The sequence below is a fragment of the Salmo salar genome, unplaced genomic scaffold, assembly GCF_965601325.2.
Source record: "Salmo salar unplaced genomic scaffold, fSalSal1 ptg000888l, whole genome shotgun sequence".
NCBI classification, from domain to species: Eukaryota; Metazoa; Chordata; class Actinopteri; order Salmoniformes; family Salmonidae; genus Salmo; species Salmo salar.
Window position 1 is genome coordinate 9,056 of NW_027675538.1, and position 24,467 is coordinate 33,522.

A 24,467-nucleotide genomic window follows, 5' to 3' on the forward strand; every position below is an offset into this window, starting at 1 on the left:
TCATTGAGGGATACACCTGAACTCTCACACACACACACACACACACACACACACACACACACACACACACACACACACACACACACACACACACACACACACACACACACACACACACTGGACAAACACACATGGTCAGCATATAACTTCAAGCGAATGTTTGTCTGTGTGAGTGTCCAGTGTGGGTGTTTGTATTACCTAGCCTGAAAAGTCAAACATGTCTGATATGAACATTGACATAAACCCTCTACATACTTGAGTTTCTCCAGTCTGCAGTGTGGATCCTCCAGTCCAGCAGAGAGAAGTCTGATTCCTGAGTCTCCTGGGTGATTGTAGCTCAGGTCCAGCTCTCTCAGGTGTGAGGGGTTTGACCTCAGAGCTGAGACCAGAGAATCACAGCCTTCCTCTGTGACTAGACAGCCTGACAGCCTGCAAAGAGTCAAATCATATTAAAATCACACTGATATTCTTTGGTGGTGAAAATAGTGGCAGTATATTTCTTCAACATATTTAGATACATCAGCGTCCTGAAACCTGCCATATCTATTCAGAAATTAATGTATCATAATATAAATTACAGATTATCAAAGTTTTGCCTGCAGATAGAAACATGTATAGTACAAATATTTGAGTAGACTGACCAGACCAGTTTAAAAGCAGTATCAGTCAAAAGACAGACAGTGAGGTATCAGATTTAGATTGTATTCAGTATACAGTCCAAACCATATCTATTTTGACAGTGAAGATAACATTTTAAATGTGGCTCTAAACTCCAACATTTTGGATTTCAGATCAAATGTTTCATATGAGGTGACAGTATATAATGTCACCTTTTATTTGAGGATATTTTCATATCTGTTTCACCGTTTAGAAATGAAAGCACTTTATGTATCTAGTCCCCCTATTTGAAGAAGTCATAAGTATTCTGACCAATTAATTTATATTGTATTAAAGTAGTCAAAAGATTAGTGTTTGGTTGTAAACTCATTGGTTGCATTTGCAGTTTGTTTTGGTTGTGTTTTGTGTTTTGTCCAACAGTAACTGAATGGTGGATGATAACTGGAGTCATTTTCTAAGTGATTACATGTTTTAGGGTTGTGTTTAGGGTTGTGTTATGGGTTGTGTTATGGGTTGTGTTATGGGTTGTGTTCAGGGTTGTGTTCATTATTGACTCCGCACCTTCCGAAGCTTGCATCCGCTACAAGACCATGGTGCTTGCCTACGGAGCTGTGAGGGGAACGGCACCTCCGTACCTTCAGGCTCTGATCAGGCCCTACACCCAAACAAGGGCACTGCGTTCATCCACCTCTGGCCTGCTCGCCTCCCTACCTCTGAGGAAGCACAGTTCCCGCTCAGCCCAGTCAAAACTGTTCGTGTCTCTGGCACCCCAATGGTGGAACAAGCTCCCTCACGACGCCAGGACAGCGGAGTCAATCACCACCTTCCGGAGACACCTGAAACCCCACCTCTTTAAGGAATACCTGGGATAAGATAAAGTAATCCTCATAACCCCCCCCCCCCCCCCCCTTAAAAGATTTAGATGCACTATTGTAAAGTGGTTGTTCCACTGGATATCATAAGGTGAATGCACCAATTTGTAAGTCGCTCTGGATAAGAGAGTCTGCTAAATGACTTAAATGTAATGTAAATGTATATTGTATTTACTTTGCCACCATGGTCTTTTTTTTTCTTTACCTCCCTTATTTCACTTCATTTGCTCACATTGTATATAGACTTATTTTTCTACTGTATTATTGACTGTATGTTTGTGTAATACCCTTATAGCAAGTAAAACACTGGAATGGTAGATATGCAGTGGAAGAAAGTGCAAAGTAGAAATAATGGGGAGAAAAGGAGCTAAATAAATAAATACAGTAGGGGAAGAAGTAGTTGGGCTAAATTATAGATGGGCTATGTACAGGTGCAGTAATCTGTGAGCTGCTCTGACAGCTGGTGCTTAAAGCTAGTGAGGAAGATATGAGTCTCCAGCTTCAGAGATTTTTGTAGTTCGTTCCAGTCATTGGCAGCAGAGAACTCGAAGAAGAGGCGGCCGAAGGAGGAATTGGCTTTGGGGGTGACCAGAGAGATATACCTGCTGGAGCGCGTGCTACAGGTGGGTGCTGCTATGGTGACCAGTGAGCAGAGATAAGGGGGGACTTTACCTAGCAGGGTCTTGTAGATGACCTAGAGCCAGTGGGTTTGGCGACGAGTATGAAGCGAGGGCCAGACAACGAGAGCGTACAGGTTGCAGTGGTGGGTAGTACTGTATATGGGGCTTTGGTGACAAAACGGATGGCACTGTGATAGACTGCATCCAATTTATTGAGTAGGGTATTGGAGGCTATTTTGTAAATGACATCGCCGAAGTCGAGGATCGGTAGGATGGTCAGTTTTCAAAGGATATGTTTGGCAACATAAATGAAGGATGCTATGTTGCAAAATAGGAAGCCAATTCTAGATTTAACTTTGGATTGGAGATGCTTATAGTGAGTCTGGAAGGAGAGTTTACAGTCTAACCAGACATCTAGGTATTTGTAGTTGTCCACATATTCTAAGTCAGAACCATCCAGAGTAGTGATGCTGGACGGGCGGGCAGGTGCAGGCAGCGATCGGTTGAAGAGCATGCATTTAGTTTTACTTGTATTTAAGAGCAGTTGGAGGCCACGGAAGGAAAGCTGTATGGCATTGAAGCTCGTATGGAGGTTAGTTAACACAGTGTCGAATGAAGGGCCAGAAGTATACAGAATAACACCAATAACAGAGGGGGTCTGATCTTTGTGCCTCTGTAACTTTCTCATTTATCATTATTCACGATTCATTCATGATTATTCATAATCATGGTAGCATCCACATGAATGTATAAGTGTTCAGAAACATCTTCTATTCTTACTGACAATACAAGTGAAGTGACTCCAAAATGACAGGACATTATTCACCATTCAGTTTCTATTAGGAAAAACATCATCCAAAACACAACCAAAAAAAACTGAAAAATGAATTCAACAAGTTTGTAGAATCACAAGCTTGATGTAATCACTGCAGGCATGGAATATGGTACAACTACTAAACTTATGACTACTTTAATACAATATAAGTGAATTTGTCCAAATAATTAAGACTTCTTCAAATGGGAGAACTACGTACAGAAAGTGCTTTAATTTCTAAATGGTAAAACAGATATGTATTAAAATACCCTCAAATAAAAGGTGGCATTCTGTACTGTCACCTCATATAAAACATCTCAAATCCAAAATGCTGGAGCATAGCACCACATTTAAAACTGTAAGCTTCACTGTCCAAACACATATGGTGTGGACTATGTGTGCCTGGTAAACACATGTGGATCTGGTGAACAGTTATCACTTGTTGACCAACTACAGGAATACTGACCTCAGAGTCTCCAGTTTACAGTGGGGATCCTCCAGTCCAGCAGAGAGCAGCTTCACTCCTGAATCCTTCAGGTCATTGTTACTCAGATCCAGCTCTCTCAGGTGTGAGGGGTTTGACCTCAGAGCTGAGACCAGAGAAGCACAGCCTTCCTCTGTGACTCCACAGCCTGACAAGCTGACAAAGAGATGACAAACTTCACAAACACACTGTTGATTTAACGAGTAGTGTAGAAGGACAATGGCAGATGCATTTGGTTTATTCTCTCAAACAACATTTAGATTCATCTTCCGTCTCCTAGAATTGTATGTTCATAATGTTATACTAGTGTGAAAATCAATGCATTTCTTCAATATGTTTATCAATATAATATTATATACATATTATAATAAATATTTAATACTAATAATAATACATATTTTTCTATAAACTTAATATTTCTTCCTGATGATTAGTTCTTATATGTCATTTTATTTACTCACAGAGCAGCTCTGGAGGCTTTGAACACTGGCAGCAGCCTCAGAAGACCTTCCTCTGATCTGGAGTATTTCTTCAGGTCAAACACATCCAGCTCCTTTTCTGAAGTCAGCAACACAAAGACCAGAGCTGACCACTGTGCAGGTGACAGGTTGGGTTCTGAGAGACTTCCTGAGCTCAGGAAGCTTTGGATCTCCTGCACTAGAGAATGGTCATTCAGTTCATTCAGACAGTGGAACAGATTGATGCTCCTCTCTGGAGAGGGATTCTCCCTGATCTTCTCCTTGATGTACTTGACTGTCTCTTCATGGCTCTGTGAGCTGCTTCTTGTCTTTGTCAGTAGACCTCGTAAGTGCTTCTGATTGGACTCCAGTGAGAGGCCCAGAAGGAAGCGGAGGAAAAGGTCCAGGTTTCCTGTCTCACTTTGTAAGGCTAAATCCACAGCACTCTTGTAGAGAGTAAGTTCAGTAACTTGCGGTTCGGACATTAGATTCTCATTGTTGTTGATGAATGAGAGGAACACATACACAGCAGCCAGAAACTCTTGAATGCTCAGATGTACAAAGCAGAACACCTTGTCCTGGTACAGCACACATTCCTCTTTAAAGAGCTGTGTGCACAATCCTGAGTACACTGAGGCTTCATTGACATCAATGCCAGCCTCTTTCAGGTCTTCTTCATAGAAAATCAGATTGCCATTCAGAAGCTGCTGAAAAGACAGTTTTCCCAGTGACAGAATGCTCTCTTTATTCCAGTGTGGACCTGTCTCTTCTTTCCCAAGATACTTTTCATTCTTCTGTTTGGTATGAAACACCACAAGGTGTGTGTACATCTCAGTCAGAGTCTTGGGCATCTCTTCTCTCTTATGTTTCAGCATGTGTTCGAGGACTGTTGCAGAAATCCAACAGAAGACTGGAATGTGGCACATGATGTGGAGGCTCCTTGAAGTCTTTATGTGTGAGATGATTCTGCTGGCCAGGTCCTCATCACTGAATCTCTTCCTGAAGTACTCCTCCTTCTGTGGGTCATTGAACCCTCGTACCTCTGTCACCTGGTCAACACAATCTGAAGGGATCTTTTTGGCTGCTGCAGGTCGGGTAGTTATCCAGAGGAGAGCAGAGGGAAGCAGATTTCCCTTGATGAGATTTGTCATCAGAACATCCACTGAGGTTGACTCTGTGACGTCACAACAGATCTTGTTCTTCTGGAAGTCTAGGGGTAGTCGGCACTCATCCAGACCATCAAAGATGAACACAACTTTGTACTTGTCGTAGTTGGAGATTCTTGATTGTTTGGTTTCCATTGAGAAGTGATTGAGAAGTTCAATCAAAGTGTTTTTGTCCCCTTTCATCAAATTCAGCTCCCGGAAAGGGAATGAAAACACAAATTGGACATCCTGATTTGCTTTTCCTTCAGCCCAATCCAGAATGAACTTCTGCACAGAGACTGTTTTTCCAATGCCAGCGACTCCCTTTGTCAGCACAGTTCTGATGAGTTTGTCTTGTCCAATTAAGGGTTTGAAGATGTCGTTACATTTGATTGCAGTCTCTGGTCTTGCTTGTTTCCTGCTTGTTGTCTCAATCTGTCTCAGCTCATGTTCATTATTGACCTGTCCTGTTCCACCCTCTGTGATGTAGAGCTCTGTGTAGATCTGATTGAGAAGTGTTGGGTTTCCTTGTTTAGCGATTCCCTCAAATACACATTGAAACTTCTTCTTTAGATTAGATTTGAGTTCACGTTGGCAAATTACAGCAGGATCATCTGAATCTAGAAATAACACAGAGGATATTAATATTACATCTGTTTTAATGCCTACAGTATTGTAGGACTGTTATAAAGTTTTAATTATACTCATTTCTTCACTTAACTGACTGTTTAAATGTGTAAATGTTTTCATAATGCATTACAGACTGGTGTGACTGATTATATTATTATTGGTATCATTGATGGTATTATTAATGTTGTCTCTCTCTCTCCTCTGTCTCTCTCTCCGTCTCCTCTGTCTCTCCTCTGTCTCTCAATCCTGTCTCTCTCAATTCAATTCGCTGTATTGTCATGATGGAGCAATGTACATATTGCCAAAGCTTACAATATGAAAATAGTAAGAATCAAAATTGTCAACGGGATTGGTTGGTTGGTCTGTCGGACACTGTCCCTCAACTTATGGCAGGCAGCAATGTAGTGCGCTGCCAATCCACAGCTCTCATCAGAGAGGTCTTTGAAACCTTGAATAAGGGTTTCAAATTTGGGGAAATTACACTCTCTAATTTTTTATTTTTTTTACATTTTGTCAGGAAATGCAGCTCCGTCTCAGGTTCTGCTGTTGTGCAGTGGTTGCACAGCCTTTCCTCTACAGGGAGCCAGGTTTTCCTGTGTGTGTGTCTCTCTCTCTCTCTCTCTCTCTCTCTCTCTCTCTCTCTCTCTCTCTCTCTCTCTCTCTCTCTCTCTCCTCTCTCTCTCTCTCTCTCTCTCTCTCTCTCTCTCTCTCTCAATTAATCACCACAACACATCCCTGCTGCTACTTGATGAAGTCACTAGGTGTTGTGTTAAGGCTGCTACAATATCATTGAGTTACACAGCTATTTTAGCTGTACTTTAGCTACAGCTTTTAAATGTTATAAAACAGCATTCAACATGAGGCAGACAGATCTTACATTTCTCCAGTGTGTCAGCAAGCTCCTTCTGGTTCATTTTCCTCAGGACGTGCAGTGTGATCTTCAGAGCCCCCTCTCTGGCACTGCTCTCCTGCTTCTCATCTTCAGCATCCACCACTTCCTCATCCTGCTTCTGACTCTCAAAGCCTTCTGGGAGTTCTGGACTAAGAATCCTCTTGAACATCTTCAGCTCGTTCTTCACAAATGTCATAATTTTCTCTTCAAGCAACTGAAATAAATCAAGTAAATAAGTTAAGCAAGAGAAGAAATGCTTTCTCATTAACACATTAATGAATAATTGACAGATCAACTTTACTTGAGGAAAACAAACACAAATGTTCATAACAGGACCACATACACTGAATATGGAGTCCAGGTCTGTTTGATGACTCTGGGAAGACTGACCACTGAGAATCTCTGACTCTGATCTCTCCTGTTGGTTTCTGTGGACAAAACATGAGATTACATCTCCTCATCCAGGGAGTACACACACACACACACACACACACACACACACACACACACACACACACACACACACACACACACACACACACACACACACACACACACACACAAACAGGGAGGGAATGTTGTGTTTGTTTAATATTGTTTAAGGACTATGAAAATTGAAAAAATAAATGGGAAAATGGGAGAGGAGAAATGACTAGAGACAGTGTTGTTTAACTCACTGACCATGACCCATGAGTTCTTCTTACCTCTGTTCAGTAGAAAAGTCTCCCTCTCTAAAGTTTAGAGGTTCACCGATAGACCAGTCACTCTTCATGGACACACAGCTGGGAACAGGGGAGGCTGGTCTCTCCTGCTTGATTGGGCTTCAACAGAACAGAGACAAACATAACATCTCTCATCTACTCTGAGCTCAGATGGGGAAACACAAGAGTTTCATTACAAAACGCTAAATATCACTTTTCAGAAATGTTGGTAAATTATCTCATTTTTTAAAGAAGTGATTAAACCACTACAAGGCTTTATAAAGACTTTTAAAGTGGGTAATTTCCACAACAAATGCACATTTGCTGTTATTTTCCCAACGTGAGAAACTGGGTCAAATTAACATGGCATCTGCAAGTGAATTCATCTTTAGATATCTAGGTGGGACAACCACATATCACAGTTAAATATACTGGATACCAACATTCCACTCCTGATAAACAATGGATATATAGATATCTAGGTGGATATATAGATATCTAGGTGGATATATAGATGTCTAGGTGAATATATAGATATCTAGGTGGATATATAGATGTCTAGGTGGATATATAGATGTCTAGGTGGATATATAGATATCTAGGTGGATATATAGATATCTAGGTGGATATATAGATATCTAGGTGGATATATAGATATCTTGGTGGATATATAGATATCTAGGTGGATATATAGATAGCTAGGTGTATATAAATATATTGATATCTAGGTGGATATATAGATATCTAGGTGGATATAGATATATAGATCTCTAGGTGGATATATAGATATCTAGGTGGATATATAGATGTCTAGGTGGATATATAGATGTCTAGGTGGATATATAGATGTCTAGGTGGATATATAGGTGTCCAGGTGGATATATAGATATCTAGGTGGATATATAGATATCTAGGTGGATATATAGATATCTTGGTGGATATATAGATGTCTAGGTGGATATATAGATATCTTGGTGGATATATAGATATCTAGGTGGATATATAGATAGCTAGGTGTATATAAATATATAGATATCTAGGTGGATATATAGATATCTAGGTGGATATATAGATATCTAGGTGGATATATAGATATCTAGGTGGATATATAGATATCTAGGTGGATATATAGATATCTAGGTGGATATATAGATGTATAGGTGGATATATAGATGTCTAGGTGGATATATAGATATCTAGGTGGATATATAGATATCTAGGTGAATATATAGATATCTAGGTGGATATATAGATGTCTAGGTGGATATATAGATGTCTAGGTGGATATATAGATATCTAGGTGGATATATAGATATCTAGGTGGATATATAGATGTCTAGGTGGATATATAGATATCTAGGTGCATATATAGATGTCTAGGTGGATATATAGATATCTAGGTGGATACATAGATATCTAGGTGGATATATAGATGTCTAGGTGGATATATAGATGTCTAGGTGGATATATAGATATCTAGGTGATATATAGATATCTAGGTGGATATATAGATATCTAGGTGGATATAGCGTTTTGCAAAAAACACATTTTCATACACATCTAAAATCTAGAACAGTTATATAGAATGTACCCATAAGTAATCATTTCTAATAAAAAAACTATTTAGAATATACATTCTTAAGCAATATTGTCAGCTCACCTCTTAGTTTTGGTGATATGTCCCCCAGAGATGCTCATTTTAGAGCACTGAGCTCTAAACAGAGATACAATATGTTGGTTGTGGTTAACACAGTGACAACTAAACAGAGATCCAGCATGTTGGTTGTGGTTAACACAGTGACAACTAAACAGAGATCCAGCATGTTGGTTGTGGTTAACACAGTAACAACTAAACAGAAATCCAGCATGTTGGTTGTGGTTAACACAGTGACAACTAAACAGAGATGCAGCATGTTGGTTGTGGTTAACACAGTGACAACTAAACAGAGATCCAGCATGTTGGTTGTGGTTAACACAGTGACAACTAAACAGAGATCCAGCATGTTGGTTGTGGTTAACACAGTAACAACTAATTTTTTTATTCATTATCTCTTAGAAATAAAACAGTTTACTAACAGACACATCCAAACAGTCAGGTGATTTAATGTAATTACTTTTTCTAGTCCAATGACTACTCAAAACCCTCCCACAAGGCCTGAACACTAACTAATAGCCCCTGATTGGCCTAAATCTTATTTTGGGGCGGCAGGTAGCCGGACGCGCGCACACGCACACACACACAGGGAGGAAATGTTGTGTTTGTTTAATATTGTTTTAGGACTGTGAAAATGGACAAAAGGAAAAGCCTATGGATTATGAAAACAACAACAATAAATGTGAAAATGGGAGAGGAGAAATGACTAGAGACAGTGTTGTTTAACTCACTGACCAATGAGTTCTTCTTACCTTTGTTCAGTAGAAAAGTCTCCCTCTCTAAACAGTATAGGTAGACCCATAGACTTGTCACTCTTCATGGACACACAGCTGGGAACAGGGGAGGCTGGTCTCTCCTGCTTGATTGGGCTTCAACACAACAGAGACAAACATAACATCTCTCATCTACTCTGAGCTCAGATGGGGAAACATAAGAGTTTCATTACAAAACGCTATAAATCACTTTTCAGAAATGTTGGTAAATTATCTCATTGTTTAAAGAAATGATTAAACCACTACAAGGCTTTATAAAGACTTTTAAAGTGGGTAATTTCCACAACAAATGCACATTTGCTGTTATTTTCCCAACGTGAGAAACTGGGTCAAATTAACATGGCATCTGCAAGTGAATTCATCTTTAGATATCTAGGTGGGACAACCACATATCACAGTTAAATATACTGGATACCAACATTCCACTCCTGATAAACAATGGATATATAGATATCTAGGTGGATATATAGATATCTAGGTGGATATATAGATATCTAGGTGGATATATAGATATCTAGTTGGATATATAGATGTCTAGGTGGATATATAGATGTCTAGGTGAATATATAGATATCTAGGTGGATATATAGATATCTAGGTGGATATATAGATATCTAGGTGGATAAATAGATATCTAGGTGGATATACAGATATCTAGGTGGATATATAGATATCTAGGTGGATATATAGATATCTAGGTGGATATAGATATATAGATATCTAGGTGGATATATAGATATCTAGGTGGATATATAGATATCTAGGTGGATATATAGATATCTAGGTGGATATAGATATATAGATATCTAGGTGGATATATAGATATCTAGGTGGATATATTGATGTCTAGGTGGATATATAGGGATCTAGGTGGATATATAGATGTCTAGGTGGATATATAGATGTCTAGGTGGATATATAGATATCTAGGTGGATGTATAGATATCTAGGTGGATATATAGATATCGAGGTGGATATATAGATATCTAGGTGGATATATAGATGTCTAGGTGGATATATAGATATCTAGGTGGATATATAGATGTCTAGGTATATATATAGATATCTAGGTGGATATATAGATATCTAGGTGGATATAGATATATATTTATCTAGGTGGATATATAGATATCTAGGTGGATATATAGATATCTAGGTTGATATATAGATATCTAGGTGGATATATAGATGTCTAGGTGGATATAGAGATGTCTAGATGGATATACAGATATCTAGGTGGATATATAGATATCTAGGGGGATATATATATCGATATCTAGGTGGATATATAGATATCTAGGTGGATATATAGATATCTAGGTGGATATATAGATATCTTGGTGGATATATAGATATCTAGGTGGATATATAGATATCTAGGTGGATATATAGATATCTAGGTGGATATATAGATGTCTAGGTGGATATATAGATATCTAGGTGGATATATAGATATCTAGGTGGATATACAGATATCTAGGTGGATATACAGATGTCTAGGTGGATATATAGATATCTAGGTGGATATATAGATATCTAGGTGGATATATAGATGTCTAGGTGGATATATAGATATCTAGGTGGATATATAGATATCTAGGTGCATATAGCGTTTTGCAAAGAAAGACAGTTTCATACACATCTAAAATCTAGAACAGTTATATAGAATGTACCCATAAGCAATCATTTCTGAATAAAAAGCATTTTAGAATATACATTCTTAAGCAATATTGTCAGCTCACCTCTTAGTTTTGGTGTCATGTCCCCCAGAGATGCTCATTTTAGAGGCAGGACCCCCCTCCTCTCTCTCCCCAGAGAGACTCATTTTAGAGCACTGAGCCCTAAACAGAGATCCAGCATGTTGGTTGTGGTTAACACAGTAACAACTAAACAGAGATCCAACATGTTGGTTGTGGTTAACACAGTGACGTCCTAAACAGAGATCCAACATGTTGGTTGTGGTTAACACAGTGACAACTTAACAGAGATCCAGCATGTTGGTTGTGGTCAACACAGTAACAACTAAACAGAGATCCAACATGTTGGTTGTGTTTAACACAGTGACAACTAAACAGAGATCCAGCATGTTGGTTGTGGTTAACACAGTGACAACTAATAATTGTATTCATTATCTCTTAGAAATAAAACAGTTTACTAACAGACACATCCAAACAGTCAGGTGATTTAATGTAATTACTTTTTCTAGCCCAATGACTACTCAAAACCCTCCCACAAGGCCTGAACACTAACTAATAGCTCTGATTGGCCTACATCTTATTCTGGGGCGGCAGGTAGCCTAGTGGTTAGAGCGTTGGGGCGGCAGGTAGCCTAGTGGTTAGAGCGTTGGGGCGGCAGGTAGCCTAGTGGTTAGAGCGTTAGGTAGCCTAGTGGTTAGAGCGTTAGGTAGCCTAGTGGTTAGAGCGTTAGGTAGCCTAGTGGTTAGAGCGTTGGGGCGGTAGGTAGCCTAGTGGTTAGAGCGTTGGGGCGGCAGGTAGCCTAGTGGTTAGAGCGTTAGGTAGCCTAGTGGTTAGAGCGATAGGTAGTGTTTAGAGCGTTAGGTAGCCTAGTGGTTAGAGCGTTAGGTAGCCTAGTGGTTAGAGCGTTAGGTAGCCTAGTGGTTAGAGCGTTAGGTAGCCTAGTGGTTAGAGTGTTAGGTAGCCTAGTGGTTAGAGCGTTGGGGTGGCAGGTAGCCTAGTAGTTAGAGCGTTGGGGTGGCAGGTAGCCTAGTGGTTAGAGGGTTGGGGTGGCAGGTAGCCTAGTGGTTAGAGCGTTGGGGCGGCAGGTAGCCTAGTGGTTAGAGTGTTGGTGCGGCAGGTAGCCTAGTGGTTAGAGCGTTGGTGCGGCAGGTAGCCTAGTGGTTAGAGCGTTGAGGCGGCAGGTAGCCTAGTGGTTAGAGCGTTGGGGCGGCAGGTAGCCTAGTGGTTAGAGCGTTGGGGCGGCAGGTAGCCTAGTGGATAGAGTGTTGGTGCGGCAGGTAGCCTAGTGGTTAGAGCGTTGAGGCGGCAGGTAGCCTAGTGGTTAGAGCGTTGGGGCGGCAGGTAGCCTAGTGGTTAGAGCGTTGGGGCGGCAGGTAGCCTAGTGGTTAGAGCGTTGGGGCGGCAGGTAGCCTAGTGGTTAGAGCGTTGGGGCAGTAACCGTTAGGTTGCAGGATTGAATCCCAGAGCTGACAAGGTAAAGATCTGTCGTTCTGCCCCTGAACAAGGCAGTTAACCCACTGTGTTCCCCAGTAGGCCATCATTGTAAATAAGAATTTGTTATCAACTGACTTGCCAAGTTAAATAAAGGTTTTAAAAAAATAATGTGTTAACCTTCAGTAGCTGTAGTATAATACTATGGTAATGAACTGAACAGGTCTATCTAATATTAATACTATGGTTATGAACTGAACAGGTCTATGAATCTAATATTAATACTATGGTTATAAACTGAACAGGTCGATGCTTGTCAACAACAGCCAGTGTTTTATTACCTGTAGCCTAATCTGACTGTTACCTTCAATCTAATGCATTTTAACATCTGATCAGCCATTGAGATAGAACTGTTACCTTCAATCTAATGCATTCTAACATCTGATCAGCCATTGAGATAGAACTGTTACCTTCAATCTAATGCATTCTAACATCTGATCAGCCATTGAGATAGAACTGTTACCTTCAATCTAATGCATTCTAACATCTGATCAGCCATTGAGATAGAACTGTAACCTTCAATCTAATGCATTCTAACATCTGATCAGCCATTGAGATAGAACTGTTACCTTCAATCTAATGCATTCTAACATCTGATCAGCCATTGAGATAGAACTGTTACCTTCAATCTAATGCATTCTAACATCTGATCAGCCATTGAGATAGAACTGTCACCATGGTCACACTTGATAACTTCCAATTGAATTAACTCAACATGGACATTAATAGTTGCATAATAACACAAGGCTACAACAACAATAAACTTAAGTTATAGGCTATTTATTAAATCTGTTTGCCAGCTCCAGGTAGGCTACACAAGTGACACAAAATTATTTGCAATGACTCCAGTCATTTCAATATATTTATAGTATAAATGGTAGGCTACAGTAGCCTAGATAGGCATACAGATTAATAGGCTACAGTAGCCTAGATAGGCATAAAGATTAATAGGCTACAGTAGCCTAGATAGGCATACAGATTAATAGGCTACAGTAGCCTAGATAGGCATAAAGATTAATAGGCTACAGTAGCCTAGATAGGCATAAAGATTAATAGGTTACAGTAGCCTAGATAGGCATACAGATTAATAGGCTACAGTAGCCTAGATAGGCATAAAGATTAATAGGCTACAGTAGCCTAGATAGGCATAAAGATTAATAGGTTACAGTAGCCTAGATAGGCCTAAAGATTAATAGGCTACAGTAGCCTAGATGGGCATAAAGATTAATAGGCTACAGTAGCCTAGATGGGCGTACAGATTAATAGGCTACAGTAGCCTAGATAGGCATACAGATTAATAGGCTACAGTAGCCTAGATAGGCATACAGATTAATAGGCTACAGTAGCCTAGATAGGCATAAAGATTAATAGGCTACAGTAGCCTAGATAGGCATAAAGATTAATAGGTTACAGTAGCCTAGATAGGCATACAGATTAATAGGCTACAGTAGCCTAGATAGGCATAAAGATTAATAGGCTACAGTAGCCTAGATAGGCATAAAGATTAATAGGTTACAGTAGCCTAGATAGGCCTAAAGATTAATAGGCTACAGTAGCCTAGATGGGTATAAAGATTAATAGGCTACAGTAGCCTAGATAGGCATACAGATTAATAGGCTACAGTAGCCTAGATAGGCATACAGATTAATAGGCTACAGTAGCCTAGATGGGCATACAGATTAATAGGCTACAGTAGCCTAGATAGGCATACAGATTAATAGGCTACATTAGCCTAGATAGGCATAAAGATTAATAGGCTACAGTAGCCTAGATGGGCATAAAGATTAATAGGCTACAGTAGCCTAGATAGGCATACAGATTAATAGGCTACAGTAGCCTAGATGGGCATACAGATTAATAGGCTACAGTAGCCTAGATAGGCATACAGATTAATAGGCTACATTAGCCTAGATAGGCATAAAGATTAATAGGCTACAGTAGCCTAGATGGGCATAAAGATTAATAGGCTACAGTAGCCTAGATAGGCATACAGATTAATAGGCTACAGTAGCCTATATGGGCATAAAGATTAATAGGCTACAGTAGCCTAGATAGGCATACAGATTAATAGGCTACAGTAGCCTAGATAGGCATAAAGATTAATAGGCTACATTAGCCTAGATAGGCATACAGATTAATAGGTTACAGTAGCCTAGATAGGCATACAGATTAATAGGCTACAGTAGCCTAGATAGGCATACAGATTAATAGACTACAGTAGCCTAGATAGGCATAAAGATTAATAGGCTACATTAGCCTAGATAGGCATACAGATTAATAGGCTACAGTAGCCTAGATAGGCATACAGATTAATAGGCTACAGTAGCCTAGATAGGCCTAAAGATTAATAGGCTACAGTAGCCTAGATAGGCATAAAGATTAATAGGCTACAGTAGCCTAGATAGGCATACAGATTAATAGGCTACAGTAGCCTAGATAGGCATACAGATTAATAGGCTACTTGATGTTCAACAGATGTTTAATTCTCCACATTTAATGTCAGTTTCATTGTGGAGTTTTTCTCATAACAGAAGCACATGATGGAGTTCCAGAACTTTCTTTTCACATTTCCACTCCAGAGACCCAAGAACTGAGCATGCGTAGAAACCTTAGTTGATAGGTAATCGACTAGCTGGGCTGTTCTCCAGACTCCGTGTGTAGGGACTTGTACAATGCTTGAACAAGGCTAGTGAAATTGACATTTGTGTCTGTCTGTATTCTTGGTATCTTTCACTAGATGGCAGTAAACACCTACTGTAACTAGACTTTCCAACAACAGTGACCACGTTAACATGCTCACCAATATCCCGTTATTATTCGAGGTACTCTGAAGTATTGTGTTTTTAAATTGATGCATGTACACATCTTACCCATTTACTGTTGTTTCTGCTGTCTCCTCAGGCTGTTTCACATATTATGTTTTCATCTGATTGTCAAAAAAAATTGAACTCAAAAAGTAGGCTACCTGTGCGGTTTGATACTCTGTACTGGACTGTATAACCTACTGGCTACAATTTAGACACATTTCTGCCTATAATTTTCAACATTTGGTAGGCCATTTGTTTGTCAAATATAGTTTGATACATGCAGCTTCTCTTCTGTCATAAATTGTTGCCCCAGAAGACTAAATAAAGTAGTTCTCTCCAGAATAATAATTTACATTGATAGAATGAATGCATTAGTAATCCACTAAAGTTGACCTTTAGTTTAGGGACCGGGGAGAAAACTCAATAACTCCAGAACAGTGGAAAGATTGGTCCTGTGCAAAATGTCCATATGTCATCTGTCTGAAGGGTTTTAAGGAAATGAAAAGCTGAGAAAAAGATGAAACACGTTTCTGATAAGGTTGAAAATACCGTCTGCTTGCATCATAGTGTCAAAGATAACACCTTACACTCTCATTCACATTATCTCAAGAGATACTGAAATAAATAATATTTCTCCACACCTAAATTATCATTTGTTGTTTCATTTAAATTCAAAAAATGCATAATTCTGCATTTCATATTATATTCGTTTATAGGCCTACAGTCAGTGTCCAGATTTCAGTTAATATTATATTAGTTTATAGGCCTACAGTCAGTGTCCAGATTTCAGTTAATATTATATTAGATTATAGGCCTACAGTCAGTGTCCAGATTTCAGTTAACGTTACTATTTAATTTAACCCATTTGAATTGAAATGAGGAATATTCTGTTTATTTATGGCTACAGGGATACTCGTGAACGGGATATCAGAGAACACCGCAGTTCCGGGAGAGTAGTGGGGGAAACCATTCACCTCAGAAAGAGGGGTGATATGAATAACGTTTCCTTTCATTATGTGTTGTCGAATTCATAAAAATATATTTTCTGCCATTGTAGTAAGGTTGTTAATACGAGAGGTCTTCAGACTTACCATTTCTGTATTATTTTCCTTGAAAGAACAAGTAGAGGGTTTTGAGTGCTTCTCCCCTATTTGGAAAGTTGGTCTGCCTGCTGTTCAGTCAGAGATATTCTGAGAGGACGTCTCCTTCTGCTGGACATAAAAACTGTTTAAAACTGTATAACACTATAGTGTATCTGGAACACTGGGTCATATATCACAAAGTCAATAGCGAATGTGACTATGTATATATTTATGTTGTATTTAAAGCATATTTCTGCAAGTTTATCAGGTGTCTGCTAGCTTAGCTAGCCATGATAATGACGAGTTAACCAGCACCGTCAATCAGTGCACTGTAATGTCACGCTAGTTGTTGCTAGCAGGTGATTTATTTGTAATTCAAGACTTCTTTATTGAAATATTAAGTCAATGTTTATTTTCTTACTACCTTAAAATGTTTATACAAAAAGGGTTATACTTGTGCTCTGTATTTATGGATTAATGTCACTTCACTTTGAGGGCATGTAACATTACTGTTGTTCCTATCTAACAGTTATCTTGTGTCCTACCTCACCATGTATCATTACTGTTGTTCCTATCTAACAGTTATCTTGTGTCCTACCTAACCATGTATCATTACTGTTGTTCCTATCTAACAGTTATCTTGTGTCCTACCTAACCATGTATCATTACTGTTGTTCCTATCTAACAGTTATCTTGTGTCCTACCTAACCATGTATCATTACTGTTGTTCCTATCTAACAGTTATCTTGTGTCCTACCTAACCATGTATCATTACTGTTGTTCCTATCTAACAGTTATCTTGTGTCCTACCTAACCATGTATCATTACTGTTGTTCCTATCTAACAGTTATCTTGTGTCCTACCTAACCATGTATCATTACTGTTGTTCCTATCTAACAGTTATCTTGTGTCCTACCTCACCATGTATCATTACTGTTGTTCCTATCTAACAGTTATCTTGTGTCCTATCTAACCATGTATCATTACTGTTGTTCCTATCTAACAGTTATCTTGTGTCCTACCTAACCATGTATCATTACTGTTGTTCCTATCTAGCAGTTATCTTGTGTCCTACCTAACCATGTATCATTACTGTTGTTCCTATCTAACAGTTATCTTGTGTCCTACCTCACCATGTATCATTACTGTTGTTCCTATCTAACAGTTATCTTGTGTCCTATCTAACCATGTATCATTACTGTTGTTCCTATCTATCAGTTATCTTGTGTCCTACCTAACCATGTATCATTACTGTTGTTCCTATCTAACAGTTATCTTGTGTCCTACCTAACCATGTATCATTACTGTTGTTCCTATCTAACAGTTATCTTGTGTCCTACCTCACCATGTATCATTACTGTTGTTCCTATCTAACAGTTATCTTGTGTCCTATCTAACCATGTATCATTACTGTTGTTCCTATCTAACAGTTATCTTGTGTCCTACCTAACCATGTATCATTACTGTTGTTCCTATCTAGCAGTTATCTTGTGTCCTACCTAACCATGTATCATTACTGTTGTTCCTATCTAACAGTTATCTTGTGTCCTACCTAACCATGTATCATTACTGTTGTTCCTATCTAACAGTTATCTTGTGTCCTACCTCACCATGTATCATTACTGTTGTTCCTATCTAACAGTTATATTGTGTCCTACCTAACCATGTATCATTACTGTTGTTCCTATCTAACAGTTATCTTGTGTCCTACCTAACCATGTATCATTACTGTTGTTCCTATCTAACAGTTATCTTGTGTCCTACCTAACCATGTATCATTACTGTTGTTCCTATCTAACAGTTATCTTGTGTCCTACCTCACCATGTATCATTACTGTTGTTCCTATCTAACAGTTATATTGTGTCCTACCTAACCATGTATCATTACTGTTGTTCCTATCTAACAGTTATATTGTGTCCTACCTAACCATGTATCATTACTGTTGTTCCTATCTAACAGTTATCTTGTGTCCTACCTAACCATGTATCATTACTGTTGTTCCTATCTAACAGTTATCTTGTGTCCTACCTCACCATGTATCATTACTGTTGTTCCTATCTAACAGTTATATTGTGTCCTACCTAACCATGTATCATTACTGTTGTTCCTATCTATCAGTTATCTTGTGTCCTACCTAACCATGTATCATTACTGTTGTTCCTATCTAACAGTTATCTTGTGTCCTACCTAACCATGTATCATTACTGTTGTTCCTATCTAACAGTTATCTTGTGTCCTACCTCACCATGTATCATTACTGTTGTTCCTATCTAACAGTTATCTTGTGTCCTATCTAACCATGTATCATTACTGTTGTTCCTATCTATCAGTTATCTTGTGTCCTACCTAACCATGTATCATTACTGTTGTTCCTATCTAACAGTTATCTTGTGTCCTACCTAACCATGTATCATTACTGTTGTTCCTATCTAACAGTTATCTTGTGTCCTACCTCACCATGTATCATTACTGTTGTTCCTATCTAACAGTTATCTTGTGTCCTATCTAACCATGTATCATTACTGTTGTTCCTATCTAACAGTTATCTTGTGTCCTACCTAACCATGTATCATTACTGTTGTTCCTATCTAGCAGTTATCTTGTGTCCTACCTAACCATGTATCATTACTGTTGTTCCTATCTAACAGTTATATTGTGTCCTACCTAACCATGTATCATTACTGTTGTTCCTATCTAACAGTTATATTGTGTCCTACCTAACCATGTATCATTACTGTTGTTCCTATCTAACAGTTATCTTGTGTCCTACCTAACCATGTATCATTACTGTTGTTCCTATCTAACAGTTATCTTGTGTCCTACCTCACCAGTGAACGTGTGGCTGTGACCGTCCTGTCAATGCCTGTCCTGGTGACTCATTTTACATTTTAGTCATTGAGCAGACGCTCTTATCCAGAGCAATTTAAAGTTGGTCCTGGTGACTCCTGGGGCCTAATTCATAAAGGAAGTGTCTCAGAGCTGATCTAGGATCAGGTCCTCCTCTTCATGTAATCCGATTCATTATGATCTAGGATCAGGTCCTCCTCTCCATGTAATCTGATTCATTATGATATAGGATCAGGTCCCCCCTCTCCATGTAATCTGATTCATTATGATCTAGGATCAGGTCCCCCCTCCTCTCCATGTAATCTGATTCATTATGATCTAGGATCAGGTCCCTCTCTCCATGTAATCTGATTAATTATGATCTAGTTGTCAGAGCTAGAGTGGTGTTTGTCAGACTAATCTGTCTTCTCACAAAATCATGTGTGGAGTCTGAACGGTTTGGCCAACAAACTATTATGATACCTCTATTGAAAGCTGAGATTCGTACAAACAAGCTGGTGTTCTATGTGTTGCTCTAGGAATTACAGCAAACTAACAGGGTGGAAAGTGATATTAGGGGGACACAGAAAAACTTAAATTAAATAATATGAATGAACAAATGAATGAACAAATGAATGAATGATATTTTATTTCCGTGTCAAATCGCCAACTGGCAACCCATCCCTTATGGGGTTAATTGCCACATAAACAAACATTACAATAATTGACTGTGGTAATTAAATGATAATTCTCCTTCCGGTGTTCTCTGCATTGGGCATCGCATGAATAGTGAAAAAAATAAGGTAAAAATCAATACATAATAGTAAATAAGGTGATGCAAACAATAATTATATCCCTAGAGCAGAACAATAATATACATATATACACACTGTATATATGCACATACATACATATATACATACTGTATATATATACATACATAACATATACAGATAAATAAATACAGAAAAAAATAAACAGAAGGAATTTGAACCCAGTCTGACACAAAGAGAAGACTCATATGGGAGACAAGTCTATACACAATCTATATATACACATACCATTTACCACATAGAAGAGTCATATGGGAGACAAGTCTATACACAATCTATATACACATGTACCATTTACCACATAGAAGACTCATATGGGAGACAAGTCTATACACAATCTATATACACACATACCATTTACCACATAGAAGACTCATATGGGAGACAAGTCTATACACAATCTATATACACATACCATTTACCACATAGAAGACTCATATGGGAGACAAACCTATACACAATCTATATATACACATACCATTTACCACATAGAAGAGTCATATGGGAGACAAGTCTATACACAATCTATATATACACATACCATTTACCACATAGAAGACTCATATGGGAGACAAGTCTATACACAATCTATATACACATACCATTTACCACATAGAAGACTCATATGGGAGACAAGTCTATACACAATCTATATACACATACCATTTACCACATAGAAGACTCATATGGGAGACAAGTCTATACACAATCTATATACACATGTACCATTTACCACGCAGAAGATTCATATGGGAGACAAGTCTATACACAATCTATATACACACATACCATTTACCACATAGAAGATTCATATGGGAGACAAGTCTATACACAATCTATATATACACATACCATTTACCACATAGAAGATTCATATGGGAGACAAGTCTATACACAATCTATATACACACATACCATTTACCACATAGAAGACTCATATGGGAGACAAGTCTATACACAATCTATATATACACATACCATTTACCACATAGAAGACTCATATGGGAGACAAGTCTATACACAATCTATATATACACATACCATTTACCACATAGAAGACTCATATGGGAGACAAGTCTATACACAATCTATATATACACATACCATTTACCACATAGAAGACTCATATGGGAGACAAGTCTATACACAATCTATATATACACATACCATTTACCACATAGAAGAGTCATATGGGAGACAAGTCTATACACAATCTATATATACACATACCATTTACCACATAGAAGATTCATATGGGAGACAAGTCTATACACAATCTATATATACACATACCATTTACCACATAGAAGACTCATATGGGAGACAAGTCTATACACAATCTATATACACATGTACCATTTACCACATAGAAGAGTCATATGGGAGACAAGTCTATACACAATCTATATACACATGTACCATTTACCACGCAGAAGCTAAATATTTTTACAATTTAATTATAGATAAACATTTTTCTTATATTCCAGGATTTATCTAAATATTCCACAAACGGAAATACACAATGGACAAAAAAACATTTCAATTTCTCCTCATCACTCATCACATACTGCCAGGGTATATCTGGTGGTCTTTCTGGAATAAGAGCAAGCGTATATCATGGTAGAAAAGGAAATAGAGGATTAAATCAGTTTAATTCTCTATTTCTTTAAGGTCACAATAGTTACATAGTCTTTCCTCCATTTCACCACAATACTGACCTGTTTCAATACTCAGAGAAAATATCCCTGATCTTACCTGTTTCAATACTCAGAGGCAATATCCATGATCGTACCTGTTTCAATACACAGAGACAATATCCCTGAAATAACCTGTTTCAATACTCAGAGACAATATTGTCCATATAGTGTTTTCTGCTCTGTCATCTCAAAATGGATCCTGTACAAAATCACATATTTACTTTCAGTCACCTCCTGGGTGGTGCAGTGGTCTAAACCACCCCATCTGAACAGTTTCTCACCAACTGGCCACCTGGTCCATAGAGACTAAAGGACTATACACTCTACGCTGCACACCACATCAACGGGGATGTAGTGGAGGGTAAACCCACGTAAACGCACTTACACACCTTTTTATTTGTAAAATAGCGTTTACTCAACACTGTATTTTGTTAATTATCGTTTACCACTTAATATGCGTTTCCAGCGTTAAGTCTAAATTCTATCGCAGAAACCGGGCCCAGGTTGGTCAGCATTATAAATAATCATATCTCAAGGTTACTCTGTCTATTGAATGTCTGACTACGACCTAACTTTATAATAGTTATATGTAGCCAAGACTTACCAGAGTCTGTCAGTCTGTCCTTCAAATCAACACATTTATCCTGCTTCTAATGTTGCTGAGAAATGTGCGCTACATTTTGTAACCACAGTTACTTTCACTTTCATATGAGGAAATCACGTCCCTTCTGACGTCACCGGTGTATGGTTAAATAATGATGACAGAAGAGATCTACTTACTAGTAATAATATGTAATTCCAGGTATTCATTATCTTACTCTGTCCTTTATTGTTCAGAAATACTTTATTTGTACTTCTCTCCGTATAGTGTGTTTTCCTCTTTTGTCATCTCACCATGGATCCTGCACTCAGCCAACTCCCCACCCTGATAATAAAGTGTTTTATTGGTATCTTCCACTAGATGGCAGTAAACACCTGCTGTAACTAGACTTTACAACAGCATTCCTTATTCATAAAGGCAGTGTCTCAAAGGAGGAGTGCTGAATCAGGATGAGGTCCCCCCTCTCCATGTAATCTGATTCATTATTATCTAGGATCAGGTCCTCCTCTCCATGTAATCTGATTCATTATGATCTAGGATCAGGTCCCCCCTTCTCCATGTAATCTGATTCATTACGATCTAGGATCAGGTCCCCCCTCTCCATGTAATCTGATTCATTATGATATAGGATCAGGTCCCCTTTGTCCATGTAATCTGATTCATTATGATATAGGATCAGGTCCTCCCTCTCCATGTAATATAATTCATTATGATATAGGATCAGGTCCCCCCTCTCCATGTAATCTGATTCATTATGATCTAGGATCAGGTCCCTCCTCTCCATGTAATCTGATTCATTATGATCTAGGATCAGGTCCCCCCTCTCCATGTAATCTGATTCATTATGATCTAGGATCAGGTCCCCCCTCTCCATGTAATCTGATTCATTATGATCTAGGATCAGGTCCCCCCTCTCCATGTAATCTGATTCATTATGATCTAGGATCAGGTCCCCCCCTCTCCATGTAATCTGATTCATTATGATCTAGGATCAGGTCCCCCCTCTCCATGTAATCTGATTCATTATGATCTAGGATCAGGTCCCCCCTCTCCATGTAATCTGACTCATTATGATATAGGATCTTTTTATTTTTATTATTTCACCTTTATTTAACCAGGTAGGCCAGTTGAGAACAAGTTCTCATTTACAACTGCGACCTGGCCAAGATAGAGCAAAGCAGTGCGACAGAAACAACAACACAGAGTTACATGGAATAAACAAGCGTACAGTCAACACAATAGAAAAAAGAAAGTCTTTATACAGTGTGTGCAAATGGCTTGAGGAGGTATGGCAATAAATAGGCCGTAGTAGCAAAGTAATCACAATTTAGCAGATTAACACTGGAGTGACAGATGAGCAGATGATGATGTGTAAGTAGTGATACTGCTGTGCAGAAGAGCAGAAAAGTAAATAAAAACAATATGGGGATGAGGTAGGTAGATTGTTTGGGCTATTTACAGATGGGCTGTGTACAGCTGCAGCGATCGGTTAGCTGCTCAGATAGCTGATGTTTAAAGTTAGTGAGGGAGCAATAAGTCTCCGGCTTCAGCGATTTTTGCAATTCGTTCCAGTCACTGGCAGCAGAAAACTGGAAGGAAAGGCGGCCAATGGAGGTGTTGGCTTTGGGGATGACCAGTGAGATGTACCTGCTGGAGCGCGTGCTACGGTTGGGTGTTGTTATCGTGACCAGTGAGCTGAGATAAGGCGGAGCTTTACCTAGCATAGACTTGTAGATGTCCTGGAGCCAGTGGGTCTGGCGACGAATATGTA

At 38.7% G+C, this 24,467-nt stretch overlaps 1 protein-coding gene across 1 annotated transcript; it reads right to left on the minus strand.

The window, feature by feature from the left end:
• Window positions 1-3,374: 3,374 nt before the first annotated feature.
• On the minus strand, window positions 3,375-5,568 carry LOC145877334 (NLR family CARD domain-containing protein 3-like). Its single transcript, XM_082972649.1, has 2 exons — window positions 3,870-5,568; window positions 3,375-3,564 (listed from the first exon to the last, which is right to left on the minus strand). The coding sequence occupies exons 1-2, from the start codon at window positions 5,213-5,215 to the stop codon at window positions 3,375-3,377; spliced, it is 1,536 nt and encodes a 511-aa protein (XP_082828775.1). The 5' UTR covers window positions 5,216-5,568.
• Window positions 5,569-24,467: the final 18,899 nt, after the last annotated feature.